This window comes from Schistocerca serialis, chromosome 7 (assembly GCF_023864345.2).
Source record: "Schistocerca serialis cubense isolate TAMUIC-IGC-003099 chromosome 7, iqSchSeri2.2, whole genome shotgun sequence".
In the NCBI taxonomy this organism is placed as follows: Eukaryota; Metazoa; Arthropoda; class Insecta; order Orthoptera; family Acrididae; genus Schistocerca; species Schistocerca serialis.
In genome coordinates, this window is record NC_064644.1 from 183,626,447 (window position 1) to 183,643,080 (window position 16,634).

The 16,634-nt window shown below is 44.1% G+C and overlaps 1 protein-coding gene across 1 annotated transcript in view; it reads left to right on the plus strand.

Annotated features, from left to right (window-relative positions):
• The first annotated feature begins 411 nt into the window (after positions 1–411).
• Positions 412–16,634, plus strand: part of LOC126412959 (dipeptidase 1-like) — a 162,443-nt gene continuing 146,220 nt past the window's right edge. Inside the window, exon 1 of the mRNA XM_050082850.1 lies at positions 412–549. Coding sequence (XP_049938807.1) covers positions 412–549 — 138 coding nt within the window. The remainder of the gene's footprint in view (positions 550–16,634) is intronic.

Consider the following 16,634-nt stretch of genomic DNA (forward strand, 5'->3'; position numbering starts at 1 on the left):
ACGAGATAATGTCTCTTGAATATATGCAGATTAATATCTTAATAACGAAATCAACAAACATGAAACCTAGCGATGGGGATTGGCACTTCCCCTTAAGTGAATGAGAGCGCAAGATTCTAGGCCACGTACTTTCAATCTGTATGTAATCACAGAAGTAATGCGAGATGCCACGCGGAATGGCCGCTCGGGTTGAGGAGCCATGTCCCGGATCGCGTGGCCCCTCCCGCCAGAGGTTCGAGTCCTTCTCAGGCAAGGGTGTGTGTGTTGTTCTTAGCAAAAGTTAGTTTAAGTAGTGTGTAAGTCTAGGGGCCGGTGACCTCAGCAGTTTGGTCCCTTAGGAACAAAAAATAATAATAATAATAATAATAATAAAATAAAATGCGAGAATGTTCTGTGGTACTCAGTAGGTCAATGGCCATCCATTTCACTACTGTGAACTGCAAGGCTGATCGTGCTACGGCCGGAGCTGCGTACATTACCTGCTCTGCTCTTATGCACCACGAGAGGGTCGCCAGCTTGCTGTTCTCGTCGTTTTTGTTAGCCGATCAGGTGCGATGACTCTCCAACCACAGCGGCGCATGTACGCGACACAATCCCGCCAAATTACCTTGCGTTCCGGGTAAGGTGCACAGCTACTCCGCAATCATTCTCCATCGCGTGGGACAGAGTACTGCGTCCTCATCGGAAAGACGCTGAGACGCATGTGTCTGCTTTCTATCAAAAATTTAGTGCGGTGTGCCGCTCTGCTGGGGTGGTTGTCCAATAGCAACAATGGGCAATACTCCCGATCGACTGTGAATGCGTTGGAAACACCGCTTATGTCACGTCTGTGAGAGTCACCGCTCGTCCAAATAACTAGCCACACGCTTCCTTGGCGCCAGCATTTAACGGGACACATTCTGATCCTCTGTCCCATGCTCAAAAGTGGAGTGGCGGATTCGCGGAGGTACATTCCTTGCAATGTCACCCGCGACGCTTTTGTGAGCCCAAGGCGACACGACCGAGTGGGACACAGCGTTTCCCTGCCTTATTAACTTTGGGGAGACATTCTTCTTGCCTCTCAGTGTTCCACCGGAAATTCCTCCTGCCTGTCGGCTGGCATCAAAGCCCTGGCGCTGGAGACCGCCCTGGTGGTGCCAACACACCTCGGGTGCTGAAGGCTGTAAAATTCGACCTTCGGGCCAATGCGCTGCTGGCTTCCCGCCACCGCCATCCTGATTACAATCTCGCACCAAACTCTTTCAGCAAAAATTATTTGCACTTAACGAATGCAGCACATTCTCATAGCTCATCCCTTAGCTATCTCTGTTATAGCGCGATGAACCGCAAATTTGTTCATATCCATGCGCCTACTCATCATTACTGCCCTAACTGATTATTCAAAAATGCAAAGTGGCGATTGATGTGGGGATTGTCACCTTGCAGACGCGGTAAAAAACAGAAACTGCAGTCGATACGGAAGATATAAGGGGTCCAGTACTAGAGCCACAATTTACAAGAGTTCTGGAACGCTTCACATCAGAAAGAGGCAGAAGGGATAAACAGCAATTCCTTGGAATTTTTAAAATCATTGGGGTAAGCAGCAATCAAATGAGTATTCAAGTTGGTGTATAGAATCTGAGATCAGGCTCAAAATAGCAAGAGCGATAAGCGCGAGAACTATCGCACGATCAGCTCAACAGTTGATGCATTCAAGTTGCTGACAAGAATAATGTACAGAAAATTAAGGACCAGTTATATGACAAAGAGTTTAGCTCTAGGAAATGTACAGACACCAGAGAGGCAGTTACTGAAGCTGCGCTTGATAATGGAAACAAGACTGAAGAAAAAAAAAGAAAAAAAGAATCAAGTTACGCTCATACGATTCGTCTACCTAGAAAACAACGTTGGATAGTGTAAAATGGTGCAAGATATTCAACGTTCTGAGAGTAATAGAAGTAAACTGTAGGGAAAGTCGGGTAGTGTACAATATTTACAAGAAACAATAAGAGTGGAAGAACAAGAACGAGGCGCTCGGATTAAAAAGGATGTAAGACAGGGATGTAGTTCTTCCTCTCTACTGTTCAATATACCCATCAAAGGCCGCCTGCTTAGCTGGGTGGTAACGTGCTTGTCTGCGATGCAAGCGGGCCCGGGTTCGATTCCCGGCCGGGTTGGAGATTTTCTCCGGTCGTCCACTGGGTGTTATGTTGTCCTTGTCATCATTTCATCCTTATTACCGGCGCGCAAGTCGTCTACTGTGGCGTCGAGACTTCCGCGGATAGGACCTACCAGCCAACGATGCCATTTACCCATGAAAGAAGCAATCACGGACATAAAAGTTCAAAGCGAAACGATACTAATGTTAAGATTCCGCTGATGGCATTGCTATCCTCAGTGAAAGTGAAAAAAAATTACAGAAGCTGTTGACTGGAGCGAACGGTCTAAGTGACTACAGAATGTGGAGTGCGGGTAAACGGAAGAAAGACGAAAGTAACAAGAAGTAGCGGAAATGAAAATGGCTAGAAACTTAAAATCAATATTGGTGACACGAAACGGAAGAATTGAAAGGAATTCTGCTATCTCGGAAGCAAAATAATCCATGACAGACGAAGCACGGGTGACGTAAAAGGCAGACTAGCAAAGGCCAAACGGACCTTCCTTACGTAGAGAACTTTGCTAATATTAAACATAGGTTCGAGGAAGAAATTTCTCAGAATGTTCTTTTGGAACATAGCATTGTAAGGTAGTGAATAACGGACCGTGGGAATACCGGAACAAAGACCAATCGAAGCATTTGAGATGTGGAGCTAAAAAAGAATGTTATAAATTAGGCGGACTGATGAAGTAAAAAATGAGACGGTTCTCCGAAGAACTGAAGATGAAATGAATATACGAAAGACAATGAGGAGATGATGAAGAAAGAACATCAGGGAATAAATTCCATAGATTTGTTGGGACATGAATGGAATAATAACAGTAGAGAAAGACAGAGACTGAAGTATATCCAACAACTAACTGAAGACGTAGGCTGCGTGTGCTACTTTGAGATGAAATCATTGGCACAGGGGAGATATTCGTGGCGGGATGCATCATGCCAGTCAGAAGGCTGATGACTGAAGAAAATAAATAAACATAAAAATAAATTTAAAAAATGGAAGATATTTGAAGTTGTCAGCTGTAGAGAGGTAGTCACACAATTAAAACAGCAGCAAAGGACAAGAATTCGCATGGCATTGTTCTGAACTACTTTTTTCATAATTGGGGGAAGGAGGAGGATATCCCAGTTTTAATGAACACAGGATCTTCGGACCGAATTTGCGACTTCCTAAAGGAGAGAATTAAGCACATCGTTCTGAGTGGAAAGAATTCGTCAGTTGTAAATGTGACTCCGGATATATGTCATGGAAGTGTAATGTGTCGTTACTGTTTACAGTACATATAAATATAGTACTGGCTACTGCCGGAATACAGGGAAGTCGCATTCCCACAAATTCGTTACGAAATTCAAGGAAACTGAAGGAAAGCATCGCTTTGTGCAGGCACTTGCGGGCGGTTCTCAGCGTAAAGAATTTTAATACATTGCTTATTAACAGACGGGAAGACCTAATACTGTTCATTTTGCGCTGGCGACAAATAACTGGAACTTATCGAAAAATATGTAGAAGTATCCACTGTGAGCGACCTACAATGAAACAACTACATAATGCAGGAAAGAAGATCAATGGAAGAGTTAGAGATCCAAACAAGAGCCGTATGTTTCGTTACAGGTTTCTTTAGAACGCACGAGAGCGCTGCCGAGTAATAGCAAAATAGGTGTTGAGTATTACGGAAAGATTAAACTTCTGAGAGGGGCTAATCCAAGAAGACAGAAGCAACATATACTTCTTCCAAATAGATCCCGCGAAAAGAACATGTCGGGAAAATCAGGAAACTTACAACTCGAACGGGACCTGTCAACAGTCGTTCTCATCAAACACCTCAGTCAAGGTGTTCTGAGGAATACATATGTAGACACCAGTTACATTTGTGCTTTCTCGAGGGGCTTTTTTCCATCCATAATTCCATCCTATCTAGGGAATAAACTAGAGCATCAAATACAGTGAAGCACTGAAGAAACTGGTGTAGGCATGCGTATTTCTAAAGAGATACGTAAACAGGCAGAATACGGCGCTGCGGTCGGTAACGCCTATATAAGACAACAAGTTCGTGACGCAGTTGTTAGTTCCGTTACTGCTGTGGCAATGGCAGGTTATCAAGATGTAAATGAGTTTGAACGTGATGTTAAAGTCGGATGGGACACAGCATCTCCGACGTAGCAATGAAGTATGAGTTTTGTCGTACGACTATTTAACGAGTGTACCGTTAATATTACGAATCCGGTAAAACATCGGATTTCCGACATCGCTGCGGCCGGAAAAAGATCCTGCAAAATGGGACCAGCAACGACTGAAGAGAATCGTTCAGCGTGACACAAGTGCAACCCTTCCGCAAATTGTTGCAGATTTCAATACTAGGTCATCAACAAGTATCAGCGTACGAACCATTCAACATAATCGATATGGGCTTTCGGAGCCGATAGCCCAATCGTGTAACTTTGATGACTGCACGACACAAAGTTTCACGCCTCGCCTGGGTCCATGAACACCGACATTCGACTGTTGATGACTGGAAATATGTTACCTGGTCGCACGAGTGTCGTTTCAAATTGTGCTGAGCGGATGGACGTGCACGGGTATGGAGACAACCTCATGAATCCATGGACCCTGCGTGTCAGCAGGAGACTTTTCAAGCTGATGGAGGCTCTGTAATGGTGTGAGGCGTGTGCAATTGGATTGATATGGAACCCCTGATACGTCTAGATACGACTCTGACAGGTGACACGTACGTAAGCATCCTGTCTGATCACCTGCACCCATTCATGTCAATTGTGCATTCCGACGGACTTGGGCAATTCCAGCAAGACAATGCCACACCCCATACGTCCAGAATTGCTAGAAAGTGGCTCCACGGACATTATTCTGAGTTTAAACACTTCCGCTGGCCACCAAACTCCCCAGACATGAACATTATGGAGCATATCAGGGATTCCTTGCAACGTGCTGTTCAGAAGAGATCTCCACCCCCTCGCAGTCTTACGGATTTATTGATAGCCCAGCAGGACTCATGGATTCATGGTGTCAATTCCCTGCAGACATTAGTCGATTCCGTGCCATGTCGTGTTGCAACACCTCCGTGCTCTCGGGGGCTCTAGGCTATATTAGGAAGGTGTACCAATTTCTTCAGTGTATTTCTGTTGCGGTATTGCAGGTATTGGAATACCGTTGTATTGGAATGGCGTACAAAGCTGCATTTCCTCACAAAGATTAAGTTCTGTATGGTTTCACTAAGTCATTTCAGGGAAACAGATGTTTTCTTTGAAAATGTCATGACAGTTTTCCTCCACAATTCGTACTCAAACAAATATTTTACTGCGTCTCCAACGATCTGATCAACTTAAGCACGATGTGGTACTGCCAAATAACATGCATAGAAAGAACTGCTACATTGAAGTACAGAAGGTAAATGAAAGAAGTACTTAATGAGACGAACAGAACTGACACTTTTACTTTCAGACAATAATTACTCTGAAGTAACCGCGATATATCATGGCTCCCTGGACATTACAAAAGGCGAGGCAAGGTTTTTAATACGGTGTGTTAGCACCGTGGGCAGCAATGTAGTCTCCGCACGTGCTCCTGCCTTGGCCTCAAGACTGGTAAGGAATTCCATTCCTCCACTAGCAGTGTTGACAAATGGTGGATGATCGTTGGTGCTTGTCAACGTTGTGCGTTACGCCTGCCCAGTGCATGCCACACATGCCTAACTGGATATAAGTCGAGGGACGGGTGGGACAACCCATTCACAGAATATTCTTTCGTTCCAAGTGCTCCTCCATCTACACCTTTGATAAGTTCGTGCATTCTCAACCATAAGAACATTGTCTGGTCGTAATGCATTCCTGAAAAGACGAACATGGTGATGGAGAACAGTGTCGCACTAACGTTGTCCAGTAAGCGTATAGTGCTCAAAGATTTTGAGGTCAGCGTACCTAAGTCTCCCTACACCATAACACAAGGCCTACGAAACACCTCGTTCGACAGCGTTCCCGGGTGCATTACGTGATCAGATCTCTCACCTTGCAAGGGTACGTCCAGAATGATTTCTCAAACTGAATCTGCTCTCATCCAAACTGACCATCCCACTCCTCATTTTTCCAGTTCCTAAGCTCTTGGCACAATTGCATACGGTGTCTCCGATATGCGGATGTCAACAGAACTCAACGTCCTGGTCGTCGGGCAAAGACACCACCCCTATGCAGTCACCATTCCTTCGTGGAGCGTGAGATTACGTTACTCGCAGTCCTGTTAATTGTTGGTGCATTAGTCCGCTATTTGGCACGTGTTGTGTTAGTTCTTGCCTGTTGCACAATGTAGAGATCATCTGCTGCTGCAGTTGACCGAGATCGACCACCTTGTCTCCTTCGGGCAGCCGTTCTGTGATTCGGAACGCTCGCTATGCATGTAAAGCAATGCTATGAGCAATACGAAATCCCAGCCTACACTCTTTACACTTCGCTATAGTCACGGTGACCTCACGCCATGTGACAGCCAGCTTTCTGTACATGACTGAAAGACTTCTGACAACACGCACCCACACTCTCACTGATTGTCACTGACTTTTTAATATGTTAAGTTACTTTATCTACTTCGTCCTTAAGTTTTTCAGAGTAGTGTAAAATCTTCCAGCCTTCGTTTTCTTCCATTCTTGGTTTCCGAGAGTGCCCTATGCAATACGCAGACTCATGTGCGCTGCACGAAATCTAATTGAATTCAGTGTTCATAATTAAAATTTCAGCTCCAGAAACGATAGTAAATAACTAAACTTTAGTTTTGAGCGCATGTAGTATATTAGGAACAATTGATGATTAAATTTATGGGTGAACTGGTAATATACTGGGAGTGAAATTTAGTACACAGAGCTACCACTTCTGCTATCAGCAGCAAACCCAACTGGTCTTCGAATCAGACTGAGAGTGGCTAGCACATACTGGTCGTTCATCTCTGTGCCATGGTTAAACGATCATGGTGCATGGGAATCGTGAACTCGAGGACAAAGTGTTTCCAGCGGATGGAAATAAAGAGGTAATCTGAATCAACGCAGATCAAAACAGCACAAGGAAGCAGCTGTCTTGCGTCATCTTGTTGAAAGATAGTCACGGTGAGATCGGAGATAGAATATGGCCACAGGCCTTAATGCGTTATAGGTGTAACGCCTTGTTGACAGGCTAAGCTATCCCAGACTCCGCCGCACTGCCTACGTGGATGCTTACCTTCCTGCAAACAAGCCTGTATCCTGACGCAAGTGGCGCTACGATACTGCACAGCGTAGCGAACAATACATCTCGTGCACTAGACATGTGAGGCCACTGAGATGCTTCATGGCTGTATGTGCCACGAGAACATATCGTTTCCGTATGCGCATGGCAAAGGAACCCGACCAAGGCGAGTAGCAATATCACGGAACAATGAAGAGCAGTCCCGATAGACTGCGATCCTCTCGTTGTCGACCTGCGACACGCGCTGGTAGAAGCCTCTCCTTCTTACATGAGGTGTAACTCGAACTTCGCACAAAGAATCAACATTTATGTATGATTTACGAACGAGGAACACTTTGAATAATCTCTCATTATATACAGAATATAGATGAAAAATATACAGAAGGATGGGAAAGAAAATTGAAGATCACATGACTTTCGAAAAACTAGAGGTACCGGAGTAGTAGTTCTGACGCCGCACTCGATAATGGAATCAAACTTTGGAAAATTCAAGACTCGTTCATAGGACTTGTCGAACTATTAAAAAATCGTTCGACAATGTAAACTGGTGCAAAATGATCGAAATTCTCAGGAATATAGGCGTGGCCTAATGGGGAAGAAGGGCAATATACAGTGAGGTTACAAAAATCATGGTATGTATGTATTAAACCAGGGACCTAGAAACGACAGTGTCTTCGACCCGACGCAGCGCTCAGTGGTTCACAACCTCACAACAGAGCACAGCAGTTAACCCACACCACCTCCTCCACAGCCCGAACCCAGGATTATAATGCGGTCAAGCCACCAGTGCCCCCCCCCCCCCCCCTCACCCTTTGAACGCCTCATACCAGACGAGTGTAACCACAAATGTTTGCGTGGTAGAGTAATTATGGTGTACACATACGTGGAAACGGTGTTTGCACAGCAATCACCGACACAGTGCAACTGAGGCAGAATAAGGGGAACCAGCCCGCATTCACCGAGGTAAATGGAAAACCGCCTTAAAAACCATCCACAGGCTGGCCGGCACACTGGAACTTGACACTAATCCGCTAGGCGGATTCGTGCCGGGGACCGGCACGCCCTTCCCGCTCGGGAAACAGCGCGTTAGACAGCGCTGCTAGCCGGCGGGCAAGTCATGGGATACCTCCTGCTATTGTGTCTGACCTCCTTTTGTCCCACTTGTGAAACAACTCGACGCGACATGGACTCTACAAGTCGTTGAAAGTCCCCTGCAGAAATACAGAGCCATACCGCCTCTGTAGCCGTCCATAACTGAGAAAGTGTACAGGACTTTATGCACGAACTGACCTCTCGATTATTTACCATAAACGTTGGATGTGATTCATCTCGCTCGATCTGTGGCCGAATTTTCCGTTCGAGCTGTCCAGAATGTTCTTCAAACCAACCGCTAACATTTGTGGTCCGCTGACATGACGCCTTGTCATCCACAAAAATTCCATTGTTATTTAGCAATATGAAGTCCGTGAGTGGCTGCAAATGGTCTCCAAGTAGCCGAACATAATCATTTCCAGCCAGAGAAAGCGGTCCATTCCATGTAAAAACACCACACAACATCATGGAGCCAACACCAGCTTGCTCAATGCTCTGTGACAACTTTAGTCCATGGCTTTGTGGGGTTTGCACTACACTGGAACCCTACCGTCAGCTCTTACCAACTGACATCGGGACTCGTCTGACCAGCCCACGGATTTCCAGTAGTCAAGGGTCCAACCGATGTGGTCACGAGCAAAGGAGAGGCACTACAGAAGATGTCGCGCTATTAACAAAGGCACTCACGTCGGTTGTCTGCTGCCATAGCCCACTAAAAAGAAATTTCGTCGCACTGTCCTGACTGATAGTTCGTCGTACGTCAAACATTGATACCTGCATTTATTACACGCAGTGCTGCTTATCTGTTAGCACCGACAACACTACGCAAATGCCGTTGCTGTGGATCGTTAAGTAAAGGCCGTCTACCATTGATATGTACATGATGAGAAGTAATACTGAAAATTGGTATGCTCGGTAAACTCTTGACACTTTAAACTTCGGAATATTCAAAATCTGTAACGATTTGCAACCGTGGTCCAGGGGGTAATGTCTTTGATTAGTAATCAAAACGTCCTCAGTCCTCGGTTCGAACCAGCCACTGCTTAAATTTTAATAATCAGCGTTGGTGGCCGAAGACTTCCGGCACAAGAAGTCAACCCTCATCCTGCCAACGGCCTTGTCAAAGAGGACGGAGGAGCGCGCACAGGTTCAGGGCACTCTCTTGTCTGGGATGGGAAACAGTCCATTAAGGCGGCAGAATCACGGCATGAGAATGCAGAAGGGAATGGAAACCACTGCATTAAAGACACGTAACGTGTATCCACAGAACATGTGGCCTCTAAGTGTAAAAGTTTCCTGGTAATCTCTCCATTGGCAAAAGATTCCGTGAAAGTCCCCCATTCTGATCTCTGCGAGGGGACAGTCAAGGTGGAGGTGGCCATAAAAAAAAAAGATTGAATGACAAACGAAAGGATACCGTTTTATGACTCGGCGTGTGGAATGTCAGATGCTTGTATGTCGTAGGGAAGCTAGAAAATCTGAAAAGGGAAACGCGAAGGCTCAGTCTAGATATAGTGGGGATTAGTGAAGTGAAATGGAAAGAAGACAAAGATTTCTGGTCAGATGAGTATAGGGTAATATCAGTGGCAGCAGAAAATGGTATAAAGGGAGTAGGACTGGTTATGAATAGGAAGGTAGAGCAGAGAGTGTGTTACTGTGAACATTTCAGTGATTGAATTTTTATCATCAAAATCGACAACGATAGTTCAAGTACACATGCCGACGACGCAGTTTGAAAATGAAGAGATAGAGAAACTATCTGAAGATACTGAAAGAGTTACACAGTACATAAAGGGAAATGAAAATCTAATAGTCATTGGGGAGTAGAATGCAGTCGTAGGGGAAGGACTAGAAGAAAAGGTTACAGGAGAACATGGGCTTGGGACGAGGAATGAGAAAGGAGAAAGACTAATTGAGTTCTGCAATAAATTTCAGCTGGTAATAGCGAATACTCTGTTCAAAAATCACAAGAGGAGGAGGTATACTTGGGAAAGGCTGGGTGATACGGGAAGAGTTCAGTTATATTACATCATGGTCAGACAGAGATTCCGAAATCATATAGTGGATTGTAAGGCGTACCCAGGACAGTAGTAGTGATGAAGAGTAGGCTGAAATTTAAGAGATTATTCAGGAACAATCAGTATGCAAAGAAGTGGGATACGGAAGTACTAAGGAATGATGAGATACAGCAATAAGGAATATTTCAGTAGCCCGTACAGTTGAAGAGGAGAGGATATCTCTAAAAAGGGCAAATATAGAAGTTGGAAAGAAAAATATAGGTGCAAAAAAGGTAACTGCGAAGAAATCACGGGTAACAAAGAAATACTTCAGTTGAACTCTGAATGGAGGAAGTACAAAATGTTCAGGGAAATCCAGGAATACAGAAATAAAAGTCGCTGAGGAATGAAATCAATAGGAAGTACAGGGAAGTTAAGAAGAAATGCTTGCATGAGAAATGTGAAGTAACCGAAAAAGAAATGATTGTCTTAAGTACTGACTTAGCATACAGGAAATTCCAAAAAACCGCCGGTGGAATTAAAAGCAGGGGTGGTAACATTAAGAGTACAACGGGGATTTCACTGTTAAATGCAGAGCAGAGATCGGATAGATGGAAAGAGTACATTGAGGGCCTGTATGAGGGGGAAGATTGGTCTGATGAAATAGAAGATGAAACAGGAGTCGATTTAGAATATAGAGGGGATCCGGTATTAGAATCAGAATTTAAAAGAGCTTTGGAGGACACCATCAGAATTTCTAAAATCATTGGAAGAAGTGGTTACAAGCAAATATTCACGTTGGTCTGTAGAATATGAGCCGGGTGACATACCATCTGAGTTTAGGAAAAATATCACCACGCAATTCTAAAAGATCTGACAAGTACGTGGGTTATCGCACAATCAGGTTAACAGCTCATTCATCGATGTTGTAGACAAGAATAATATACAGAAGAATGGAAAACATAATTGAGTATGTGCTAAATGACAATCAGTTTGGCTTTAGAGAAAGTAAAGGCACCAGAGTGGCAACTCTGACCTTGCGGTTGATAATGGAAGCAAGACTAATGAAAAATAAAGGCACGTTCATAGAATTTGTCCACCTGGAAAAAGCGTTCGGCAGTGTAAAATGGTGCAAGATTTTCGAAATTCTGAGAAAAATAGGGGTAATCTATAGGGAGAGATGGGTGATATAGAATATGTTCAAGAGCCGAGAGGGAATAACAAGAGTAGACGACCAAGAACGTAGTGCTCAGATTAAATAGGGTGTGAGACCGGGATGCAGTATTCCGCCCCTACTGTTCAATCTATACATCGAAGAAACGATGATGGAAATAAAAGGAAAGTTCCCGAGTGGAATTAAAATTCAAGGTGAAAGGATACCAACGATACGATTCGCTGATGACATTGCAATCAGCAATCCTCAGTGAAACTGAGCAAGTATTACATGATCTTCTAAATGGAATGAACAATCTAATGAGTACAGAATATGGCTGAGCCTAAATCGAAGAAAGACGGAAGTAATGAGAAGTAGTAGATATGAGCGCAGCGACAAACTTAACATCTGGGTAGATGGTCATGAAGTGGATGGAGTTAAGTGATTCTGCTACGTGGGAAATGACGGTCGGACCAAGGAGGACATCTAAAGCGGACTAGTATTGGCAAAGAGGCCAATCCTAGCCAAGAGAGGTCTAGTAGTATCAAACACTAGCCTTAATTTTAGGAAGAAATTTCTGAGAATATGCATCTGGAGTACAGCATTGTAAGCTAGTGAAACATGGACTGTGGAAAAACCGGAACAGAAGAGAACCGAAACATTTGAGATGTGGCGCTGCAGGGGAATGTTGAAAATTCCGTGGGCTGATAAGGTGAGGAATGAGGAGGTTCTCCGCAGAATCGGAGAGGAAAGGAATATGTGCAAAACACTGACAAGGAGAAGGAACAGGATGATAGGATATCTGTTAAGACATCGGGGAATGACTTTCATGGTACTAGAGGGATCTGTAGAGGAAGACAGAGATTGGAATATATCCAGCAAATAATTGAGGACGTAGGTTGCAAATGCTACTCTGAGATGTAGAAGTTGGCGCAGGAGAGGAATTCGTGGCGGGTCGCATCAAACCAATTAGAAGACTGATGACTCCCCCTCCCCCCTTCCCCCAAAAAAGAAAAAAAAAACGATTTCCGAAATGGAATTTTCCATGCGGCTAACTCCAACTGCCATTCTGCGTTCTAAGTCTATTAATTCCCTTCGTGCGGCCATTATCACGTCGGAAACCTTTTGACATGAACCACGTGAGCATAAATCAGAACTCCGCGAATGCCCTGCCCTAAATACCTTGTGTATACTATCTCCATCTTACATGTACTTACTGGTATCTTATGACTTTCGTCACCTCACTTTACAACGTGTACAAAAAGGATGAGGGAAGACTGGAAGACCAAGAAAAGAGCGCTCGGACTGAAAAGGGGGTCGGCTAGGAGACTCCTATCGTTCAGTCTATACATTAAAGCAGCAATGGTGGAAATAAGATACCTTCAAGAATTGGATTAAAAGTCAGGGTGAAATAAGTGACTGGATTCGGTATTGACATTTCTCTTCTCGGTGAAAGTGAAGAACAATTTTAGAATATCTTGAATGGAATGAATAGTAAGACCAAAACAGTGATAAGCGGTAAATGTGACATCAAAATTGGTCACCTCATAGTAAATGAAGTCAAGGGATTCTGCTGTCTTGGAAACTAAATAACTCATGACGAACGGAGCATGGAGCACGTACAAAAGCAGACTAGCACAGGTGAAAGGATCATTCCTGGCCAAAATAAATCTACTAGAATCAAATATTGGCCTTAATTTAATGGATAAATGTTTAAAATGTATGTTTGCAGCATAATATTCCACGGAAATCAATCACAGTCTGAGGGCAACCCGCAGAAGAATTGAAGCGATTGAGAAGTGACATTAAAAGAAACATGTTGAAAATTAGATGAATTCATAAGGAACGAAAAGTTCTCTGGTGAATCAGCGAGGAAAGTAACGTAGGGGAAAACTGACGGGAGGAAGTTAAGACGTCAGGGCATTACTTTCTTATTACTGGCAGCTGTGGAGTGTAAAAAATTTATGTACAGAAAAAAATTGCCTTATTCTTACCTATTTAGTGTGTTTGCCCTGAAAAGTTTATCTCTTGAATGTACAAGTATGCGAACCACTGTATGTCACCTTCTGGCTGTTGTAAGTTAAATGGCCAGTTCTGTACCTTATTTTGTTATGTAAATATGTAAAATTGGCAGAATACGGCGTTGCTGTCGGCAACGCCTATTGAAGACATTAAGGATCTGGCACATTTGTTTGATCGGTTACTACTGCTATAATGGCAGATTATCAAGAGTTAAGTGAGTTAGGACGTGGTGTTATAGACGGCGGACGAACGATGGGATCCAGCATCTCCGGGGCAGCGATGAAGTGGGGTATTCCCGTACAACCACTTCACTAGTATTCTGTGAATATCAGGAATCTGGTAAAACATCAAATCTCCGACATCGCTGCGGCTTGAAAAATATCCTGCAAGAACACGACCAACAACGGCTGAAGAGAGTCGTTCAACGTGAAAGAAGTCCAACCCTTCCGCAAAATGGCTGCATATTTCTGCGCTGGGCCATCAACAAGTGTCAGCCTGCGAACCATTCAACGAAACATCATCAATATGGGCTTTCGGAGCCAAACGAATTTTCATGTACCCTTGATGTCTGCACGACACAAAGCTTTATGCCTCGCCTGGGCCCGTCAACACCGTCAGCAGGGGCTGTTCAAGCTGGTGGAGGCTATGTAATGGTGTGGGGCGTTTGCACTTGGAGTGATATGGGATCTCTGATATGAACCCCTGATATGACAGGTGACATGTACGTAAGTATCCTGTCTGATAACTTGCATCCATTCATGTCCATTGTGCATTCCGACGGACTTGAGAAGTTGCAGCAAAACAATGCGACACTCCACATGTCCAAAATTGCTACAGAGTGGCTTCTGAGTTTAAACACTTCCTCTGGCCACCAAAATCCCCAGTATTGAACATTACTGAGCTTATCTGGGATGCCTTGCAACGTGGTGTTCAGAAGATATCTCCACCCCCTAGTACTCTTACGAATTTATGAACAGCCCTGCAGGATTCAAGGTGTCGGTTCTCTCTGGCACTACTTGAGACAATAGTCAAGTCCATGCCATGTCGTGTTGTGGCACTTCTACGTTCTCGCTGGAGCCATACACGATAATAGGCAAGTGTAGCAGTTTCTTTGGCTCTTCAGTGTAAAATGGAAGCTTATGAATGTAAGAATCAGTTATCGGATATAAAAATAGCTTATCTTCATTTAAAACCATATTTCCTATTCTAATGCTGATTTTTACTTGTTATTATTTTAGCTCCTGAATATTTAGAGTGATTCTGGCGTGCGTTACCCTCATTCGGCCTGCCATGTCACGTCGGAATGAAATATACTAGTGCATCTATTTCACTAAAGAATAATTTACGTGCCAGTTCCTTTGATGTGCACTCATTACGGTTTAAATGTAAGAGCTTCAACGTAAGAAGTGAGCTGATACACATAAATGTGTTTATCTTGAAGTCCTCCTTCCTCCCCCCACGTCTTCCCCCTTTTGTTCCGAAAAGTAGTTAGTAGCTCCTCATTTACTTATCTAGTCAGTTACGTAATAGATTTTTTGTACTAGATTCTGATAGTTATCGAGACACATAATATTTTCGTATTTACAGTAGCTGGCGATAGTTTCGGAGTATACATATAATGAAACACAGAGAGAAGTACTAGAGATGAACGTCAGCCTCTGTAGTTGCTGCGCGCCTGTTACCGGGGGACGGTCGACGCAGAGAGCGGTTCGCCTCATTAATCGTTATTGATACTGTTAATTAAGCAAGGCCACATCCAGCGCCTGCGAGGAATAATTAATGCGTCGCTACAACAAGAGACGGCAGTGCCCTGCCCAAAGGTACGCGAAGGCGATACAAGACAACTACGTCGGCGTTTACAGGAACCATTTCGACTAAACGCCAAGGATTTTTCTCCAGCCCCATGCAGGAAACCCTGTTTATGAGGATAGAAAATGTCTGTTATGTCATTCATTGCCCTATGTCCAAATGTCACGATGAACAAAATTTTTCTTCCGCGTGTACGTCCGAAATTTGATAACAGCTGTGAAGTGCTTTGGAGAGGGTATTTCCCACCGTAACACATGACAGGGTGTTCCGCAATTTCATTCGCACAAGTAACTCTGGAAAAATGACTGCTTCAGTGCGTCACCATGCTGCAATTAGTCTACTCTTGTCTTCGCAGTTCCTCACAGAGTGATATGTAGGGTACTGTACTATACACTGGAGTGACAAAAGCCATGGGATACCTCCCAGTATCGTGTCTGATCTCTTTTTGTCCGAAGTAGTGTAGTAATTCGACGTTGTATGGATTCAGTGAGTCGCTGGAAGTTCTCTGCAGAAATATTGAGCCATATTGCCTCTATAGCAGTCCATAATTGGGGAAGCTTGCCGGCGGAGTATTCCTGCACGAAATGACCTTTCGATCACGTGCTATAAATGTTCGATGAGATTCATGTCGCGCTATCTGGCGTCAGAATCATTCGCTCGAATTATCGGGAATGCATTCCAAACCAATTGTGAACAATAGAGGCCCAGTGAGATGACATCGTTGTTTGGAAACATGAATGACTGCACATGGTTTCCAAGTAGAAGAACACAACCATTTCCAGTCAATGATAGATTCAGTTTGACCAGAGGACCAAGTCTATTCCGTGTAAATTCAGCCCACACCAACATGGAAACGTTTCCAACTTGCACAGTGCCTTATTGATAACTTGTGTCTATGGCTTCGTGGAGTCAGTGCCACACTCTAACTCTACCGTCAGTTCTTACCAACTGAAATAGAGACTCGTCTGACCATGCTGAAGTTTTCCAGTAGCCTAGGGTCCAACGGATACGGACACAAGCGCAGGAGAGGCGTTGCAGACGACGTCGCGCCGTTAGCAAAGGCACTCACGTCGGTTGTCTGCTGCCACAGACCATTAACACCAAATTTTGCCGCACTGCCCTAACTGATATGTTCTTCGTATGTCCCACATTAATTTATGCAGTTATTTCTCTGAGATGCTTGTCTTGTTAGCACCGACAACTC